The following is a 21,966-nucleotide window of genomic DNA, read 5'->3' on the forward strand; positions in this document are numbered from 1 at the left end:
CCCTTATAAACTCTCTTAGGCTTTTCTGATACCTTAGGATACATCTTGTTAACAGATGCACAAAATAAATTGAGATGAAGCACAGCTGCTCACAGACACAGTTCAAAGCTGTGCGGTGTGAGGCTGAGATGCTGAGTGCAGCTTCCAGGGAAGGAGCTTGGTGGTGCCGTCACGTTGTTCCGAGTACGTGCTGCCTCTGTACAGCTTGCTGGGAAACAAAAACTGAATGCTATTTTCGCTTTCCTTCTTTTCTTACAAAAGCAAAAATCCTTTCCAGATTTCTTTCAGTTACAGAAAACAGGTACAGGTTTTTCATAAAAACAAAGTGGTGTAACACTAACTTTTGAACTTTCAGAAAGCAAGGGATACTTGTCATTATAGTGTCTTAGCCAACTGGGTAAACAGCTTGACCCGGCTATTCCAGTCCAGCTGCCATAAATGCTGCCAATTATAACACCAGTTCCCGTCATAGAGAAATGACATGAAAGAATGTAGTTCACTTCACTGTGAGAGTAACTTGATAAATATTATTGGATGGGATGACATGGAGACAAAAGTTTGGTGACCTCAGTTCACATTTAGCCCTTAGCCATCTCTGTGACTGTCATAGGACTTCACCTGACCTTCAATCATCACACAACTCAGGACAGTTTTCCGGATCAGTCAGGTCAAGCACTCGGTGGGGTTTTCCTAAATTAGAACTGCCTATAATGTATCATTTCCACTGCCTTTCCTCTGCAGATTAAAGGGTATAATTCTTTTTAATATATGCTTTTGCTTATTCCAGATCTCACACACATGGTAAGAAAAAGCAAATGCATACTTTTCTATTACTTCTGTTCTTGGGATGTAATCAAGGAAAAAAAAAGATTTTTACTTTAAATTTACTTGCTCCATCAGAGAGATTGATTGATTGATTGATTGATTTAGCTTCTGGAACACCTGTTTTTCTTTCCTTTTTTTTTCTTTACCAAGCTATGCAAATATGTAACAAAGGATTCAAAATACAAAAATATAAAATTACAATAGTATCAAGACCCATTTTCAAAGGGAGATGCAATTTGGAACTTTTCCTATGTGTCCCCAGCTTTAGCAGCAACGAAACAGAGTAGAAATAACAGATGCATCTGGCACAGTCCCAGTCCTGATGTCTTTCAAGGCAAGGAGTCCAGGGAGGGACAATGTGAGAACGTAAGTAGCTATGATATAATGTCATAAGTGACAAAGGCCATATTTGGAAGAGTAGGGAGAGAAGCAATCAGGAAAAATCTCTTGCAGAGCCTAGTTTGAGCTGGGCATTTAAGGCTAGAAAAGAATGTCTTAGGCCAAGATTTGGATTAAGGACATTTTATACAGAGGAACAGAGCCAGCAAATTCTTGATGGAAGAAAAAAAGGTGGGTCAAACTGACAAACTGATCCTTTTCTAATTTTGTTTTTAATTAACAGAATTAAACCCAATAGAAAGAAGCAAACTGATGGCCTTTTACTGCCACAGGAAAAAGTTAATGTATTTTGGGAAGCTCCTCAAGTCTCAGCCAAAAAGGCACTTCCGGTTTCTGATGCGTGCTGTTTGCTTGCTGGAGGAACTCATCAGGCTGTTTGTTCTTCTCACTGTCCAATGGCAGAGAAATCCATACTTTTGAACTCAGCTAATTGGCTACTGTAAAAGCCCGCTCTGAGCAAGGACCAATGAGCTCCCGGAGTCCAAATTCTTGGAAATAGTTTCTGGCTGGGAACGCGTGACATTGAGACAGCCTCGCACTTGTCAACAAGGACGAGTCTGGGCTGGCCCTCTGCCCACGGGATCCGGCGCCGGGTCCCAAGTGGCTGATCTCGCGTCTACCTACTTTCAGATGCCCACTTCGGCTTCCTCCTAACCCCTTAACCCTCACAGCCTCTTGCACCTGCACCAGCACCAGCACACTCCGCAGTGGCTGCCACCAGGGACCGGGCCCAGAGTTTTTTCTCTGACTGGGTTGGCCTGGTTCCAGGCTCAGGACGCGTCTCCAAGTTCCAGTGACTCCTCCCCGTTGGAGCAGGGGGGAGCGTGCGGGGGAAACGAATAAAACCGCAGGAGGCGGCCGGTGGTGGCTAGGTGAGCACTGGAGTCTCAAGACACTTGTTGCTCTTTTGACTCACTGCTCCTTCTGACTCTCCGCGGGACTCCTCTGCTCCGTAACACCCCTGACCCTCAGCCCAGACAGAGGCGCACCAGCCCGCCAGCACACCTGCGCTGCTCGCCCGGACGCGACCCGCCCGCTCCTCCGTCGCGGACTCTCTCCCTTGCAGCCTTCGCCCGCAAGTCAGCCCCTGCCAGGTCCTGTGGGCATCAAGATGAAGGCGGCCCGCTTCGTGATGCGCAGCGCCCGCTCGCTGAGCGGCGCCAGCCTGGTCCCCCGCGAGGTCGAGCATTTCTCGCGCTACAGCCCGTCCCCGCTGTCCATGAAGCAGCTGCTGGACTTTGGTGAGTGAGGACAGAGGGTCCGGGCGGGGGCGTTGGGGTTGGGGACCTGCCTTAACTTTAAGTCCCGGTGCAGGGAGGGCTGGCCTCGTTGTTTAAAAAGAACTGGGATCGGACTTTCTGCCGAAGCCTGGATCCTCGACCACCAGCACACCTTGCCTTCTCCTACATCCACCTTCTTGCTGACAGTTTTGTCTACCGGTAGAGGCCACGTGCGGCTCCGCTGATGCTGGATGGTTTGAGCTCATCTTTCCGTCCAAAGCATCTGTCAAAATACTTTTGCTTTTGGTCAGCATTTAACAATGAATGAAAACTTGACCCCTTCGCCGCACAGAATTCCTTGGAAAAGATTCTAACATTATAAAGTAGCCTAAAATTAATTGAGGTTTTTTAGCCCTTGGCCACCCTTGACAGGGTACATCTCTGCATTCCTAACAAATTTCTTTGTTTCTCAGCCATTGAAGTTTTTAAAAATATTTGCAATACTGCTGAAAGTATTTATAGACATCCCACAACAGTCTTACAAGGAGAATGTCAAGGATTGAAATGTGATATTATTTATTTGTTAGTAATCTGGAAACATCACAACTTCCACCCCACTCTCTCATTTCCCACTCCAATTTCATACTTGGAGCTGTAAACATTGTGGCGTTGACTGAACCCTGCATCTCTCATGACTATTAAGAGCTGTAGGGGTAGTCTGATTCGTGGAAGTGAACCCTCTTAAAAAAACAAAACAACATTAATTCCCATATTGGTAACTTAAAAAAAGAAAAAGACAAGATGATACTTCTGAATTATCTATAAACTGTAAACCAACTGAGAGTGAAAATAATTTTATTTTACTTTATTTATTTTTTAAAGTATGGAACACTTCACGAATTTGTGTGCCACACTCTTGTGCAGGGGCCGTGCTAACCTTCTCTATCGTTCCAGTTTTTAGAATATGTGCTGCAGAAACGATCACTGAAAAATAATTTATGATATATGTATGTGTTTAATATTGGATAGTTAATGCTATTCAAAGACATCATTTAGACATACTTGTTTCCCAATACTAAATAAATGTTAATTATTACAGGTTCAGAAAACGCATGTGAAAGAACTTCTTTTGCATTTTTGAGACAAGAATTGCCTGTGAGGTTTGCCAATATCCTGAAGGAAATTGATATCCTTCCTGATCCATTAATAAATACCTCTTCAGTACAGTTAATTAAAAGCTGGTAAGTAGTAAACCATTCTGAAACAGTCTCTAGTTTTAAGATAGTTATCTGAGTATGAATTCTTACAATATATTAGTATCATAGTTGGAAAATAGGTGACTTGAATAGTAAGTACTTTTGAAACATGTAAAGAATTTTTTATTAATGTAAAGTAAGTTATGATAAGGGCAGTTATAAAACTAGAAACTTTTATCCTGAAACTAGACATTTTATCCTGAAAAAGGAGATTCTTCCACAATGTAATTTTTATTTCTAGGAGAAATATGAAAACTATTTGACAGTGACAATTTGCTTTGTATTTTAAATCATAAAAGATGGAGCTTGATATTGTAAAAGGAATCCTATCCTAGAAATAAATATGAATGACTGCTATTCATAGAGGACCTCATCTTTTTAAATTACAAACCAGTTAACAGCAGGCTCTGGGTTCACATCCTGCTTCTGCCTCTTCTTAGTTGTGGAACACTTGGAAAGAGTATTAAATTCTCTATGCCTCAATTCCCCCATCTCTTACTGAGGAGGCTAAAGTATATGCCTTAAAGGGATATTGAGTGTAATTAAATGAGGTAATCCATTAAAAAACACTTAGAATACGTAGCACACAGCCAGTACTCTGTCAGTTATAATCATCTCATTTTATAAATGAGGATACTGAGGCTGAGAGAGCATAGATAATCCAAAGGAGCAGATTTTCAGAGACTAGAGCCAGGATACGCTCTGAGGCAGGCTGGCATCAGAGCCTCACTTTAATCCACTGACTGAACAGCTTTTCATTCATTGATTCAAGAAATATACATTTCCATTTCCATTACATTACATTAAACAATTACCATCTGAAATACATATTTAATCCATAGTACGTACTGCTTTCAAGACTTCTATTCACCTGTGAATGGATTAGGAAAAATACGAAAGTTTTCTTAAAATGTTGCTTTTAAGGGCTTTTGCTATTAAAAAATACATTTGCCAAACAAAACAGAAAACAGATTTGGAATAAAGGAATAAAAATTTTAATTTAGGAAGTTAAGGATTAAAGCTGTACCTTTTCTTTTGAGATATTGTTTTCCAAATGTCTTGGAGTTTTAATTTGAAGCATAATACTTTCTCTTTTCAAATCATTGGGAAAAGATAGTGTTTTCAGCCACTTGTACCTCACTATTCAATTTAAAAACTTAAAGCACACCTGTCACTTTACAGGTACATTCAAAGCTTGATGGATTTGGTGGAGTTCCATGAGAGAAACCCAGAAGACCACAAAACATTATCAGAGTAAGTTTTATGTGTTAGATTAAGTGTCTAAAACTTTGACTATTTCCAGGCATACTCCTGCAATAAATGATATACACACTTATACTCTAAGAAGTAGAAGTGAATGAACCTTACTTGAACCTTCACTAAATGTAAATGTGTTTTGGCTTAGTTTTGTAGATACTCTCATCAAAATTCGAAATAGAAATCATAATGCAGTCCCTACAATGGCACAAGGAGTCATAGAATATAAAGATGGCTGCACAGTCGACCCAGTCACCAACCAAAATCTTCAGTATTTCTTGGATCGATTTTACATGAACCGTATTTCTACCCGGATGCTAATGAACCAGCACAGTAAGTTAGTTCATCATAATCATGATATATGGAGATGGGTGTGCACTGTAAGCCATACTCTAACTAGACTATTTGGTGGGTTGCATTTCTTTGGTCAGTGGTAGTTCTAATCATTATTATATGTTCATATTTATTTTTCAACAGTTCTTTTATTTAGTGACTCGGAGACAAGAAACCCAAGCCACATTGGAAGCATTGACCCCAACTGTGACGTAGTAGCAGTGATCCAAGGTAATTTCTAGGTTTCTTCATTTCCCTTATTGAAAATGTATACTGTAGGTTGACATACAGTTGAGATGACTCTGTAAATGAATTTATACTCAGAGTTTTCCCTTTATATTTTTATGAATACTGTCATGAAAGTCTTTGTTTTTGAAGATCAGGGGTTTAAACATGCGTTTATAATATAAAAAATCCCAATATCAGGTTAATGTGTCATATTCTTATATAGTATTTGATCTCTGATGTGTGCATATTCCTATTGCTGTAACTGAAATACTGTTTCTTCAATAAGATATTAAAAATGCATTTTTTCGTATACATAAACTTGTACTGTAATGCATATTTTAGCTTAAGGGTAGTGTACATACTGAAGATCACTTGAAAATTTTACTTGGCACAAATTCATTTCATCATCATGGAAAAAAACCTTCTATTCCAGATGCCTTTGAGAGTTCAAGGATGCTTTGCGATCAGTATTATTTAACATCTCCAGAATTAAAGCTCACACAAGTGAATGGTAAGCTGTGAATAAAATATATTTTAATCTATGTAAAATTCAGTGTCCTCCCACTATGATTAATACTGTAAATATGGAGCAACTTCTGTGTTCCAATTTTCCTTTCTGAATGTGCCTAGTTTGTACACTTTTTAATTTTGAAACCAAGATTCTCTTTATCTCAACTGGAAGGTTCCAACTGAGCATATTCAGTTGCTAGTGATGACTCATAAAGAAGAATAGTGTAAACAAATAGTTTGGTATATAGAGTAACAATTTAGTTCCAATATCTTAGATCAAAGAAAGATTGCTTACTGCAGAATAGGGTGCAGAGGAGCCAGAAGTAGGAGGAACCACTTGGTAGTGGAGATATGCTTCTAAAGAGGTTACTCAGAAGATCTGGAAACAAAGGTACTTTAAGTTGCAGTATAAGAAACAAGCCAGTCACAGGAGGACAAACACTGAATGATCCTTACTTACATGAGGTATTTAAAATAAGTCAGACTCAAAGAAGCAGAGGGCAGAATGGTGGTTGCTAGAGCCTGGGAGGAGGGGGGAATGAGAAGTCACTCTTCAATGGGTATAAAATTCTACTTATGCAAGATGAGTAACTTCTAGAAATCTGCTGGACAGCATTGTGCTTAGCAATACTATATTGTACACTTAAATATTTAAGAAGGTAGCTCTCGTGTTAAATGTTCTCACCAAAATTATTTTTAATGCGCTATAAATAAATATATACCAGCTTTGGAAACACAGCATACTTTATTTAGTAGCTTCAACTGAAGGGTACTTGAAAAAATAGTCTTCCTACGTTATTGAAGCGATTACATGAGGAATGCAAGGCACTGTCTTTATCCTATTCCATAGCTGCTTCTCAAAGCATGACAGCATACTTAAACTGGAATAACATTCTCTTTTTAACTCAAAGTAAACATCTTTTCCGAGTAATAGTTATACATGAACAATGTTCATTGGTGGTGACAGTGAAAATTAAGTTGTTCAAATTATGAGTAGCCTAACTTATGGGTTCTGCAAATGCAATTGATTGCTAAACTAAAAATAAAGCTACAAATAAAGATTGAAAAACACCTCTAAACATTAACAAAACTGTTACATAACTTCAGATAAACTGCTTGAACTGTCTGACAAAATAAAGAAGGAACCGAGCCAGTCCTTGGGTTTTCTGATTCAAACTTCACCAAGGCCTTCACACCAAAGAATAATTCTCCCATTTTTCTTTCAAACAGTACTATGAGGTTTTGTTTCTCTGTTTTCTTTAGCCTCTTGGTGAAATTTGAGCATATTTAGTCTATAAGATTTGATATTTGTTGATAAAAATCTAGATTAATCAGACATGCTCTTTTCCCATCGTTTTCTATGTGCTGCTTTAATTTCCAAATACGAGAATTATAGCTAGCTTTCATTTCTGATGTTACCCTATAGGCACATTCATTTTTTCTTCTTTCTTACAATGATATTGTCCAGTACAAAAGTTTGGAAAATGGAAAAAAATAATCCATGTAATCGAATTTATAGCACCCTTGTCACGCACTTCATCTGCTTCATACATCTGTAGAGAAATGCAAAAACTCATCATAAAGCACTGGGCAGCAACTATAAAAGCATGTTCAAAATAAGCCCATTGTATTTTCTGTTTAAGAGGGAAGGTTCTAGGGTAGGATTTTGGAGTGAGGAGGATGGGGAGTATGCCAATCCTGTTTAAGTCTAAAATATTGGTCAAATAGATATGGATGTTTATTTTAGTGAAGTATTTATTTACTGATTCTAATGAGTGTCATTTTTTCTCCCAGCCAAATCTCCAGCACAACCGATTCACATTGTGTATGTTCCTTCTCACCTGCACCATATGCTCTTTGAACTATTTAAGGTATGATGCTTCACCGTGATTGCAGTTCTTTTTTTATTAAAAATTCACTGGTTGCATTTTAAGTTCCTTTATCATTTCTGACTGCACAGGAGCCTCACTCTCTTCTGCCAAGTGAGCTTCTGTCCACCTAAAAGGAGGAAACAGTTAATGGTTGAAAGGGCACATAGAGCTCATTGTAGCATCGACATGCATTCGAGAATGCACAGCATGAATCATGGTGTCTCAGAGCTCCCTATTCCCATTATTTGTTCAGGTGTCCAACAAAGGACTATTCATTCGTGCATTCATTAAGAAAGTTCATGGGGTGAAGACTTCAGGGAATGAGGCCTTGTTTCTTCCACCCCCACAGACTGGTCCAATTCCAAATCCAGAGGTTCAGGTCCACAATTCCTGTAAGTGGTAGGATTGCAACCCGAGTCTAGAATATGCTCAGAGGACAGTCTGTTCCTTCCATGAACTACTTCAACATGCATATGAATCACCTAGTGGTTTTTTTAAAATGCAAATATTGAGTCAGTGGGTCCAGGGTAAGGCCTGAGACACTGAACTTCTAATAAGCTGACAGGTGTCGCTGCTGGTCCACAGTGCCCTTTCTGTGGCAAGACTGGAAGGCAGTGCTTCTCAAACTTCCATGCTCCTTAGCATCACCTGGAGGGCTTGTGAAAATGCAGATCTCTGTCCCTGGCAAAGAGTTTGGTTCTCTAGGTCTGAGAGTATGCATTTTTAAGAAGCTCAGAGGACGCAGATGTTACAGGTCTGGGGTAGCCAGGTGCTCACATCAGCCCCTGTCCTCTGTTCTAACACCAAACTACAGCTCTGTTTCCACCAAAAGACAGAAAAACACCCCAAACTGTGTGACACTTCCAAGGGTCATCTGGACTAGGGAGGAGGAAGCCTAAAAAAGTAAAATTTACTTGTAATTCTGATATAACTCTTCTCAGAAGTTACTGTTTTCTAATTTATTATTAATGTTAGTACAATGAGGTATTGATTATACTATAAATATCTGATCTATTTTGCTTCACTTGAGCTAATGATTTGAACTTAATATCAAATAGAAACCAGGAAGAAGACAATTTGCTGGAAGGTTAGAGAGAAAAAAGGAGTGAAATAAACCAAAACTGTATCTGTATAAAACTCATCCAGTTGTCTGAAAACTTGAGTTTCTTCCCTGTGAAAGGACAAAAGATACTATTTTGTTGATTTGATTTACTTTTAAATTGAATGGTCCAACTCATAGATTTATATTGATATCACTGGCAAAAGTTAAAATGATAATCACATGCAAACTCAAATTTAAATTAGAATTATTTACTATCCTTTTTGATGGTAACGCCTTTTTCCCAGCAAATTTTCTAAAAACCAATAAATTGGTTCAGTGATTCACTGGTCATTTGTTTTGTGATAGTCTTCAGTGTTTGGATGTAAAATGTAATGGAAAGACAGAAAATAGAGAGCCAGGAATGGATGATAAAAAACCATGCATACATTTAAATGAAGCTGACAAATAAGAACCTGACAACTAGCAGAATGGTTTTTCTATTAGACATGACTCCCAGGAGCTTTATGACATGGTAAAATGAATATTTTTCGTTACACATCCTATGCGACATATTCATAAATGGCTTTTTACAGAGCTGTTTTAACTACTAACATTAAAGAAATAGGAACTTCAAGTAATCCTCTGTACTGTTTTTATTTTATACATAAAAAAACAGATATCTATTGTCCCTCATTCTTCTGCCATTGAATTCCTTCTGTTTTTGTTTTCTCTAGAACGCAATGAGGGCAACAGTTGAACACCAGGAAAACTGTCCTTCCCTCACACCAGTGGAGGTGACTGTGGTCCTGGGGAAGGAAGATCTTACAATTAAGGTAACCATTCTCTAATGTTCTTGTGAGTCCCTCTTGAGAGAATTAAAAGTCACCAACAATGGTCTGTCTGCTTTGAGCAATAGCTCAAAGGCATGTACTAAGTGACTTTTCAATGACGGAAAGACATTTTTATACAGACAAATGCACATTGTTTTTAAAGGGTAGCTCTGACGCCTTGTTTGTTGGTTTAAGATTTCAGACAGAGGAGGTGGCGTGCCCCTGAGGATCATCGACCGCCTCTTTAGTTATACGTACTCCACCGCGCCAACGCCTGTGATGGACAATGCCCGGAATGCTCCTTTGGTAAGACCAGTTATAGGGCAAAGCCCACCCCAGCCACCTCGCTCTAAAGGTAGATCTAGGATTACAAGGAAGTATTTAGGCAAGTTAATCCATTTAAATTGGGCAGAGGGATGAGAGAAAGAAAGATAAAGCAAGCTGAAAATAGTGAAACGACTCCAGGAATCTCTGACTGGAAGCAGAAGGTCTTTATTTAGGTTCTAGGACATCAGTGTCAGGCAGGCTAATAGCTCCTTTCTACTGTTTGTATTCCAGTGATCACACTACCTCTTTACCAATAACTGATCTTTTCCCTCTAGGCCGGTTTTGGTTACGGCTTGCCGATTTCCCGTCTCTATGCCAAGTACTTTCAAGGTGATCTGCATCTCTACTCTTTATCAGGATATGGAACTGATGCTATCATCTACTTAAAGGTATACTTTAAACTGAATAGGAAAAAAAAATCACACTTCTGAAAAGATTGCTTCTTTTACAGTCCTGAGTTCTATGACCCACAATGAAAACCCCAGACTGAGTTCATGCAAATAATGACTACAAGTAATTCTATTTTCTGGGTGGTGTGTGTAGATACACTGTTTAATATTTAACACGGTAACTTACAAACAAGGAGGTGGAGCCAGGCTACCTGCCTCAAGTGAAGCAAAATTGTTGCCCAAGAAGCACTTCTGTTTCAGAGTGAGGACCTGCCCATGTGAATTTTTTTAAGGCAACTCTTCTGGCACCTGTGAGAATAGCTGTACTTTTGTTTTATTTCCACTGTGAAAAAAAGATGCTAATAATACTCCAGCTTAAAAAATAACTGATATCAAGTTATTCGAGATGTTAGGCTGACGTTACAAATCCAGACAAACGAAAGCTGACTGCTCACAAGTTGTCAGAGGGATACCGGACATTTCTGTCTGAACTGTAAAACCTCGTGCATGTGTTTCTATTTCTTTTAAAGCCTTGGTTTATGTGTCAGGGTCACTTTTTTGATTCTGCTTATCATTTGCCAACTACAGGGTCTGGCACAAATAATGCCCCTATTTTGTTACAAAATCTTTCATTACAAAACCATAAGCATGTAATTCTGTAACATAACAACATCATACTCAAGCACACCATATGACATTTTAGGAGAAATGTTCAAATAAGAAATATAAATTATTATACCCATTTTATTACCTTACCAACCACACTCAAGAAGGCGTTACTTCTGCCAGACCCTGTATATCAACTAAAAGTATATTTACAGATATTAGCAACTAAACATTAAGCTTCTAGATTCCCATTCTGTCCCCAGGGAGTTGTTTGCCAAGTGGTTCTTGACCATCTGGAATAATTAATGCATTCATTTCTTAAGTAAGCCAAAGTCTTCAAAGTATTAGGAAAGATTAATAGATTATAGATTTGTAGTATCAGATTTAATAGATTAGTAGTATCAGATTAGAACTCTTTTATCATAGATTAAAAGGTTTTGCTTGGAAAGAATAGCTTTGCTTTTCAACTCTATCATACCAGTAATGTCTAAACAAGGTACGTGTGTGGATATTGAACACAAACTCTATTTCCTAACTTAAATTGTACATATACTATTTTATTCCCTATAAGGTAGAGATAATATTTATTTTTTAGTTTCCTTCTATGCAGTGCCTAACAGACTATCTGCTCTTGTGCACTCTTATTACTAAACTAATTAAAATAGTGTATTTGAAAAAAATAAAACTGTATTTGAGTGGTTGACTACTTACCTCTGAATTTATTTTGAAAAGTCACTTCAACTACAAGTTACGCCATAAATAATTTCTTTGGTTTGATTTCTTTCCTCTCTCTCCTTTCAGGCTTTGTCTTCTGAGTCCATAGAAAAACTCCCGGTCTTCAACAAATCAGCCTTCAAGCATTATCAGATGATCACTGAGGCTGACGACTGGTGTGTCCCGAGCAGGGAACCGAAGAACCTGGCGAAGGAGAAAGTGGCTGTGTGAAGACAGACACGCGGGACATTCGAAGGGATCAAAGTGGGTCTGTGCCAGTGCTGCTGCTTTCCGAATGTTTGCATGTGGGTGCTTCTTCCCTCAAACACAAACACTGGCAACACAAACTCCTTTGCCAGAACGCTGAGGGAAAGAGGAACAGAGCCCGTTTCTGTGGCCCCGCAGAGCACAGAGCGGGACGACAGGAGCTCACAGATGGCCAGCTCTTCATTCTTTCAACATAGAACAATGCTTGAGTTTATCTCAAACCCAGGAGGAGATGTAAGCCTCGGTTTTTCATCTCTTTATCAGCAGGAGTGGGAAAGGGAGCGGAGTGAAGACATAAGCTATCAATCTCTATGGACTTACATGTCTTAGACATCTGGTTGACATTATATTAGTGTTCATTGAACATCGCGTCAATTATACCAGTATTTTCCTGCCTTTCAAAGGAGTAGGGCATATTTCATACTCTATGGCCAGAAATGTATATAAATGCACATTTCGTATATATCTATGTGCTCTAGGGAGGAAAAACTGGTGACTAAAATAACATTCACTTTGAATGACCAAGGAGTCAAAACATTTTATTCAAAGTTTTGGCCAAGGCATTGAGCCTGTGTAAAAACTTAGAGGAAAACCTTTTCTGAGAAATACAAGGCCTTTATTATGCTGCTTTCCCTGCCCACACATCACGGTAGTAAATGAACACTTATTACTGCAAGGTGCCTAGTCTTGGGTGAATTTTAAAATATGCACTGAGCTCAGAATGTTGACGGTTGGAGGGAGAAAATAATTGCCAAAGTGATAACAAAAATATCTCTCATCCTGTTTTTTTTTTAATGAATGAAACAGTGGCCTAGAAAAACTGGTGTTAGGGAAAGAAGTCATTCATTCAGAACCTAACTCGGAAGGAAGGGCCGTTCTCCGCCCTCGGGTGGTGGTAATCCAAAGACATCTGTTCTCTAGGTTTAAAAAAAAATGTGTTTTTGATATATTCAATTGCACTCTCTACACTCCAGCATTAACGTGTCTGTAAAAAAAAAACTTTAATTATCAAATGACTCAAGGACATTAGAATTTAAATATTTCTTGGAGTATTTTTAACAAGTAGCCTGGAAGTAAGAGGATTTCATGTCAGGATGTTTTCATTGGTGAATCATGGAGACTGCGAGTTAGGGAATGAAAGCTGAACTGCGCATGGAACTTTGGGGAGTACAGGTGTAATATGCAGGTTGACAGAGTAGTCTTGTACATTATTACTCTTAGAGAAGGAATGAAAAGACAAAAGAAGGAAGGAAGGAAAGAAGGAAGAATGAAGAAAAAAGGAAGGAAGGAAAGAAGGAAGGGCATTTTGCTATATTTTCACAAATTATCTCAAGAAATGATCCATATTTTCATGGACAAATTATTGGCAAGAGGACGAATTGGTGTCTTTCAAAACAGTATGACTTCTTCCAACGGCTTTCTCACTCTTGCAAAATAATAGGTTTTAATGAGACAATAAACTCATGCATCAAATCAATGTTTAAACTGGGTTATGGAAAAAACTAGACTTTCCTGCATTGGAAAATAATCAGTACTGTATTTGCGTTGAACTTAACATTTGTGTTTAATATTGTTACGGCCTAGTGTTGTGGTACTTCTGGGAGTGGCCATACAAGCCTCCAACTATGTTGTGAATCTCAGATTGTATCATCGGGAGTCCTAAATAGTGACTCTGACTGATGATAGGATTCTGGTGTATGCATTTATTGATTACACAAAACAATTTGATAAGTTATTGAATTTTCATTTCTTACTGAAATGTTAACAATTTTTGTATGTAAATACTTGTATTTACCAAAGATTACCAAAGCAGTTGGTTAATTAATTGCTGGTTGGTTTATTATGGCTAGTTAGGCCATAATAAAGGCCAGTGTGAACTATCATGAAAACACTAGAGAAAAAAAATGTTGGTATCTCAGTAACTATCAGATATGTAAATGCAGTTCTATAAAATAGAAATAGACTACATTGGTATTTGTAAAATTTATTAAAGAGATTTAGGATTTTACTGAATAGATACTAAATGTTCAGACCCACTTAAATTATTAATGTATAAATTGTATTTTTGTCTTTAGGCTATGTCCAGAGAAATGTGACAATTTTGATAATAAATATTTTTATTACAGTAATAGGCATAGTCTTTTAAAGTTCTTTTCTTAAATTAATGGTCAAGTACTAAGAAGAATTTGAAGTAAAGAGTCTCCTCACTTTACATTTAACCCTATTTATCTACATATTGGGTATAGCCTTTTAGAAGTTTTGAAATAAAATTAAAATCTTAATTTTTAAACAAAAGATAAGTATTTTATAGCAGACCAGAAATTTCTAATCATTTTTTGCTTTCTTGTGTATGCCCCAAGTAACACATAGTAGAAAGTGTGTTTTATCTACATAAATATGTTCAATAATTATTTTTGCAATGGCTATATTCTCTATTTTGGTAAATTTACTTTAAAGTTTCACTTAATGACTATATTTACATGATAAATACAGTGGAAACCCAATATAATCACTCAGATAATTTAGGTTCCCGAACAACTTCTGGATTAAATATCTGAATAATAATAAGGTAGAAACAGGACACAAATTACTAAATTAAGTGGTGGTGTTACAGAACAGGGCCAATAGTAATATACTATTACTGAAAGTACCCCCCACTAGGCTTGCATTGTCTGCTGCAGAGGAAAAATATCTCTCAATGCCAGAGATTTGTAAAAAGGAAAGGAAATGTTTATTTAAAACTGTACAGACTTAAAGTAGTGACCTAATGTCTTCATTAAAATATCAAAGTCTTTTAGGATACCCACAGCCGCACACAGTCCTTTCTTCTCCCTCAGCCCTAATCTGGAGTATTGTATCTCAGGAAAAGAAGTAGAGGTCTGTGATTCGGGCTCCCAGCACCATCAGCTGTGTGGTTGTCAGGATCTTCAGTTATCCAAAGTCATGTGGCACCTTCTCACGGCCTGCCAGTAAAAGTCCTTTCACCCTTTTTCTTCCAGGCAAAGTCTCTCCTGCTTCCTAAGTCATGTGGCCAAAGGGAACACCCCAAAGACACGTGATCCTTACTCTTGCCAACACTGCAGGGGTCCCCACTCTGCCAAAGCTGTGTGGTTCTCTCTTCACATGGCTGCTGAGTCTGGGTTTAAGTCCCTGTGCCAACCTTCCTCTGCACCCCCATGTCTGACTCCTCCTACAATCAGTTACACCTGCCAGCATTCCTGTATTATTCCAAGATTATTGGGCTGCCATTGTGAGTCTGGGCAGGTGTGACCCCATGTCACGAAGCCAATCTCCTCCAAGCTCTCACACAGGCAATGTAACCAGGAGGAGCTGCCCCCCCAGTTACATCTTGGGTGGAAGTCACTTCCATCCTCCTGGTTCAAAGCATGACCACAGCTACTTAACATATTTATGCAACCAGTTAAGGTTACAGATATGTTAAATGACCATGCCAGAGGTTAGCTGCAAAGCTGTTGCTGTACGAAACAGCCCTGCATGTTCCTGCTCCATGGGTCCCTTCCCCCAACTCACACCTGTGCGGGGGGAAGGGGTGAGGACATCCTATATATCTTTCTAACATTTCCTGGACACCTTGAATTCTGGACCCCATTCCAAATCCCTATTTGGGGCCTCCCTCTTGGCTGTACCCTGTTACAGTGGCATGTTTTATCTTTCCTATCTTCACACTGTCATTAATTTAATCCTATTCTATCTTTAGTCAACAAGTTTTACCCACCTCCATAATACCCTTAATGGTAAAATTTTGCAAAGAAAAAAAGAGGAGAAAAGAAGAAAGAGAAAGGATTGAAAAGAAGGAGAGAGGGAGAAAGAGAGGGAAGGAGGAAAGAAGGAAGGGGAAATTAGAATAAAATAAAATTAGTGGAATAAATTTGCTATAAATAAATCAAAATTTTGTCAGAATAATCATATTTGAGTAAAAAATGCCATCAACCATGACTTTAGGTCCTAAAGAAACTATGCTAATGACCTTCATCAAGGACACCCCATTCAAGGTGTCTACAGGAAGCGCATGCGCATATGCATGCTCACAGGCAAGCACTTATACACACAGTGGGTTTAGTTGTAAATTTGAAGCTGCTTGGGAGGTAGGGAATTTGTGCATTCACATGTCCATAAAAACTGTAAGATATCCTCTTACCATCCCCCATTTATACACACAAATATCTTTCTGATTTTTCTGACACACTCAATACATGTACTCACCCCCAAAATACTAATTTTCAAGTCCAACAAAGTAGACTGAATAGTCATCAAAACTATACCCCGTTTCTTCTAAAATGCAAGTTTGGTTAGAAATGGTAGGAGCATTTGACCTTAGCTACAATGACATGTGCAAAGGCAAAGAGAGGGAGAGATCATTGGGAACTAGTAACTTGCTTAGACATTGACCTTGGTAATTTCTTTACATATTCTCTGACTATATTTTCAGATATTGTCCTTACACTTAAACGTGTACCAACAGTGCAAATGTATCTGAAATCTTCAGGTCACTTTGGTCTGTCCTGGTGAAAGAATTGAGGGACTTCCATAATTTCACAGGAGCTTATGTAAACAGTCCCTAAGCCCCCAATCACGAATATTTAGAGCAGGGGGATGTTATCCCAATTAACATTCTACCCAGACATATCTTTTACAGTTTTTCACTTTTTACCTTACATCAGAGTTATTTAGGTTTTCAATGAACATTCCCTGGGTAAATACCTGAATAAACACATAAATAAACTTCCAATAGAACAGCATCCTTACATTTAAGAGCAGATTAGAACCACGTGTTAAATAAATGCACATCAAATTTTATAAATTTAAATGCTATACAAGAAGTTTTACAACATTGTAGGAACTCTGGAATACTTTTCTGAACTAACTTTTTCCAAAAGTTAAATTGCAACTAATCTTTTTTTTTTTTATGTTGCTCTTCATTGGTGGTGGCCTTTGGCCATTGGAAATTATCACATATTTCAAAATAAATTAAATAATGGATAAAAGTTACTAGTAGTTAGGAAATTCCTTGAGTAAATGGGTTGGTGTTTCAGATTTTATAACTATGCTCTCTTCTTGTTCACCTTGGACTAGATGAAAACTATTACTATCCATATTTCATGGCAGCTTAAAGCAAAGGAACACTGTCTTTTAATTTGATTTTTCAGTTCCTACCCAAGTGCAAATAAACATTAAAAATCACTCAAAACCAACAGAAATGTCAGTAACCTTAAAAACATGTTGAATCTATTAAATGATGTGAGATGTCTTAGTGATAAATTCAGCAACAAAATAATTTTTCAATGAATTATAAGACATCATTTTCATGTTTACTCCTACCATTTAACATATTGAAAATAATACAGGACTGGTTGTCAAATAATGCAATATAGCAAGGAATTATTTATTAGCACACTGTTTTCCATAAATGTAAAAGAATGCTTTAATATTTAAGACAAATAGCCTATTGGATGGCAAAGTCTTGAGTTTTTAAATCAATTTCATTAAAATTATGCCTTTAATGTGTTTCTAGTCCAAAAACATTCTTTGGTATCTGATAGTGTTGCCCTTAACTCTGTCTTTTAAATTTATTTTAAAGTTAGCAGAAAATTTTTAATTATAAATTTGTGATCTGAAAATAAAGTAAAAATTTCAAGACAAAAAAAAACTTTACACCATGTTCACAGGCAAGTCTCTCTACCTATTTGAGTTCCAGTTTTCTCTTCTACCTGAATGACACCTAGCTGTTTACGGAAGTCACTTCCAATGCTAAGGCTTTTTAATCTGTATTTTCTAATGATTCCTTACTGAATACCCAGCCTCCAATCTCTCCTCAGTCCAAACTAGGCTTCTTATAATATCACTATCAAACTCAAAATTCTTTACTCGTTTCCCAGTGCCTAAGAATTTGATATTTATAGTTATCTACAACCCAACCTATATGGCCAAACTTATAACTTATATCTTTCATTATGGAACTGTTCAGTATATTTTCTTCTAAGTATGGGACAAACATATTTCCTTTTGCTCATTGTAACTATGCCTGCCTAAAATGTCCTTTCTTTCCTATCTGGTTTTTTTTTTTTTTTTTTTCAAAAATGCTGCTCAACCTTATAGACTCAACTCAATTTCCACCTCTACAGACAAAGCATCCAAGTTCAAAGTGCTGTCTCTCCCAACTTCCTACTTTAAACTCTCACATAGTCAGGACCGTTTTAGTATTTATCACACAATTCCTAAGGTTGCTAGTTAAATGTTACAGAGATGTAAAATCCAGAAACCCAACAAGATTTTGTTTTCCCTACAATCCAGGACCATGAATTACACATACATACATAAAACCACGATGCCAAGCCTGTTTCATGTAGAGTAGACATTGAGCAGTATTTCTTGATGAATATATTTTTGATGAAAAATATTAAAAAAAAAAGACAGAGAATAACACTGGAACAATTCCTAAGTGAGCTGATTATTCTATTTATCTAAAGCCAAAGGAAATAATCTTAATAGTATTTTAATGACCTTCATTATTTCTTCTCAGTCTGGGAAATATCCATATTTATTTCCAGATGGATCATGACTATAACATATACATACAAACTAAATTAAACATCTTATTTTAGGCTTAAAACTAGGTCTTTGCCCTCACCAAGTTTAGAATTCTGTTGAAGAGTTAAAAAGAAACAAACATGTGAGAAGTTGACCAAAGATTCTAACAACAGTTCAAATTACAGTAGAGGAGATGCCATAATTTCTAATATACAGACCTTGGCAAATGCACCACCATTAATAGCTACAGAAATTTAAAGAATGAAAGGTGATGTCAGGCTAAAGGGAATAGGTGGAAGGAGGATAATTTCATTAAAAGATTTTTTTTATTTGTTTATTTTTAGAGAGGGGGAAGGGAGGGAGAAAAAGAGGGAGAAAAATATTGATCTGTGAGAGATACATTGATGGGTTGCCTTTTGCACACCCCCAGCTAAGGACCCGGTCTGCAACCCAGGCATGTGCCCTGACTGGGAATAGAACTGGCAACCTTTCGGTTCACAGGCCAGCACTCAACCCAGTGAGCCACATCAGCCAGGGCAAGAGGACAATTTATGTGAGGAAAAGGGGAAGATGATGAAGAAAGTATCTGGGGAGAGGGTGGAAAGGGTCAGTTGGAGCTCAACGTAAGACAGTTTGAATGTCTGGATGTGGTACCTGGACATCAAGGGGCCACTGGCAGTAAAAAGATTAAACAGTTTTGTTGGCTAAAATCTTAAGATCATGTGTTTCACTGTCAGTTTATCTACAAAATGCAGTGCAGCAATTAACACAATTTTCTCAAATGAGAAATTAATTTGAAACTCAAACAACTAAAGAGAGCACCTGTGGTATGTTGACTGACGTGTGAAAACAGTGGGTTTTCGCCTGAGCGTCATATGGTCGGGCACGTAGACTCTGCAGCCAGAATTGCTTAGATTTCCATCCCAGCTCTGCCACGGAGTAGCCATGGGAAGTTACATAACTGCTCTCTCTGACTTAGTTTTATGATTTGTAAAACAGGGGTAATACAGTAACTTTCTTACAGGGCTACTGCAAAAATTAAAATTTGTCAATATATATATAAAGCACGTATAATAGTCCTTCACACATAAAATTTATTTAGATATTAGCTATTTTATCAATCATGGTATTTAAGTATTAAATATTGGCTCTTAAGCTCCTATACAAAGCTAATAGAAATAAAAATAAAGTACCAACCTACAGGTATGAATTCATACATTATAAGCATTCAAATCACTGATAATAACACATTTGCTCTAATATACCCTGTCTCCCGATTATGACTCCAGGGTTATATTTTTAGGTCCAACTATGGGCTGTGATCTGAAACTGCTGAACAAGGCTGAAACCCATTCAGGCCGGGGTCAAATGCAGATCTTTGACCTGTTTGGTAATGCTGTCCAACCCAAAGCTGGGTAGATGGTGGTGCCATATGTGTTACATAACGAGATTTATTAACTCTCCTAGGTCCCTTTCAGGACACTGCCGAAAGCCGTACTTCCCTGAACACTGAGGAGAAGCTGGCTCACCACACATCAGAAATCAACACATAGAGAAACACAGCACTTTGCTCAAATAATTGTTTGTCAAATGGATGAAAAGAGACTTCAGCCATTAAAGTAACAATTAAGCTTCAGATGTCCGCAGGCAGGCTCTTTGCCCTTCTGCATATCACATTTCATCTTGTGAACACAGACCTCTGAATGGTTAAAAAAAAAAGCACAAAACATGAATTTTTAAAAGCCTTTGAAAACAATTCCCTGGCTTGTTGAAAAGTAAAGAATGTTTTCTTACTTTTTTTTTTTAGAATGTCTGACAATAATAGTTCTTTGTTTGTAACTAAAAATACACCCATATTTTTAGTGGTGTAGAGTCAGATGTGATTCTTTTTTTTTTTTTTTGTCTTCTTTTTTTAATCTTCACGCAAGGACATTTTTTCATTGCTTTTAGAGAAAGAGAGAAACATCGATGTGATAAACAGCAATTGGTTGCCTCCCCTATGCTACCGGACAAAGTATCATCTGCCTGTACTGGGAATCAAACCTGTGACATAGGCATGTGACCTGACCAGGAATCGAATCCATAGCCCTTCAGTTAGGGGATGACACTCCAACCAACTGAGCCACACCAGTCAGGGGCAGTTCTTATTTTTATATGATCCAGATAGTTCCAGGCAAGGTTTTACTTACCATGTACTAATTTGGGAGAAAATTAGAGATAAAACTTACCACTGAACTTGAGGAAATGGTTTCTTAAAGATAATCTATAGGTTATAATGTTGAGTTGATTTTCAAATTATAGTTTCATTGGACAAAAATATTGATTTCATGTATTAGAACAGAAATTCACTTCACTCAACTTCTCTCTCTGAACCCTTTTAAAACTGAATACTAAGTAGGCACAGAGAAAATCTGTAGAACTAATGTGGCAGGTATTTTCCTAAGGATTTTACATTAATTAATTCATTTTTTCCTTTCAACACATTATATTAACCCCTTTATATAAATGCACTCCCTTTTTAAAATTTTTTATTTTATTTATTTATTTTTAGAGAGAGGGCAGGGAGAGAAAAAGAGGGCAAGAGGAACATCTATGTGACAGAGATACATCGACTGGCTGCTTCCTGCACACCCCCAACTGGGGACCTGGCCTGCAACTCAGGCATGTGCCCTGACTTGGAATTGAACCAGTGACACTGGACTGATGCTCAATCCAGTGAACCACACCAGGCAGAGCAAATGTACTTCTTTTATCCTCACAATATCTGTGATATTGTTATTTAACCCATTTTACAGATGGGAAACTCAGCCACAAAGAATCTAGTAAATTTCCTCTATCAAGGGACAGAGTTGGGATTTCACTCAAGGTACTGTATACTCCACAGAGTTTTGCTGTATGCTTTGCTCTGAAGAAACAGTGCTTCTTTGAGGAATGTACCCAGCACAGCAACAAATCAGAGTGAGGTCGTGCAAATTAGTAACCCATAACTAATCTACAGGGGACAGGGAACACTGCCACTGGCCTCATCAGCACTGAGCCTAACCAGCCTGTTGCTGGCCCCCGGATTTTTTCAAACTGTATGACCAGAAGGCCCTATCTACTTGCTGAGCAATCACAGCTTTGCATTGCTAGTCCAGTCCTCACCTTCTACTGACTGACACTTAACTATTCTTCAGGCATTGAAGCAGTGGACAAAAAAGGGGTTCTATAGATGTTAAAAGGGGTTCTATGGAAAGTAACCTCACAGGGTAATTTGATCATAAATTCCTAACTGGATAGTCATGCCCCAGGCATGTAACTTTTAGTAAAAGGCTTATCTTTGCCTAAGCAAGCCCTGTTCCTT

General features: G+C 37.8%; 1 protein-coding gene and 1 non-coding gene across 2 annotated transcripts; one reads left to right on the forward strand and one right to left on the reverse strand.

Annotated features, from left to right (window-relative positions):
* The first annotated feature begins 2,065 nt into the window (after window positions 1-2,065).
* On the forward strand, window positions 2,066-13,064 carry PDK4 (pyruvate dehydrogenase kinase 4). The gene is made up of 11 exons (XM_028525661.2): window positions 2,066-2,465; window positions 3,544-3,685; window positions 4,883-4,954; window positions 5,106-5,290; window positions 5,435-5,521; window positions 5,952-6,029; window positions 7,823-7,899; window positions 9,676-9,774; window positions 9,967-10,077; window positions 10,374-10,487; window positions 11,895-13,064. Exons 1-11 carry the CDS (start codon window positions 2,336-2,338, stop codon window positions 12,036-12,038), a joined length of 1,239 nt encoding a protein of 412 aa, XP_028381462.1. The 5' UTR covers window positions 2,066-2,335; the 3' UTR covers window positions 12,039-13,064.
* On the reverse strand, window positions 3,322-3,429 carry LOC114508237. Its single transcript, XR_003685493.1, has one exon. It is a non-coding gene; the product is annotated as a U6 spliceosomal RNA (small nuclear RNA).
* Window positions 13,065-21,966: the final 8,902 nt, after the last annotated feature.

Source organism: Phyllostomus discolor, chromosome 10 (genome assembly GCF_004126475.2).
Source record: "Phyllostomus discolor isolate MPI-MPIP mPhyDis1 chromosome 10, mPhyDis1.pri.v3, whole genome shotgun sequence".
NCBI classification, from domain to species: Eukaryota; Metazoa; Chordata; class Mammalia; order Chiroptera; family Phyllostomidae; genus Phyllostomus; species Phyllostomus discolor.

What these genes read in the sequence shown, in the direction of transcription:
- PDK4 (XM_028525661.2), top strand. Translation starts at nt 2,336, where the DNA reads ATGAAGGCGGCCCGCTTCGTGATGCGCAGCGCCCGCTCGCTGAGCGGC. An exon ending in TGCTCTTTGAACTATTTAAG is followed by an intron (nt 7,900 to 9,675) that starts GTATGATGCTTC and finishes TGTTTTCTCTAG; the next exon opens with AACGCAATGAGGGCAACAGT. An exon ending in AGGAAGATCTTACAATTAAG is followed by an intron (nt 9,775 to 9,966) that starts GTAACCATTCTC and finishes TGTTGGTTTAAG; the next exon opens with ATTTCAGACAGAGGAGGTGG.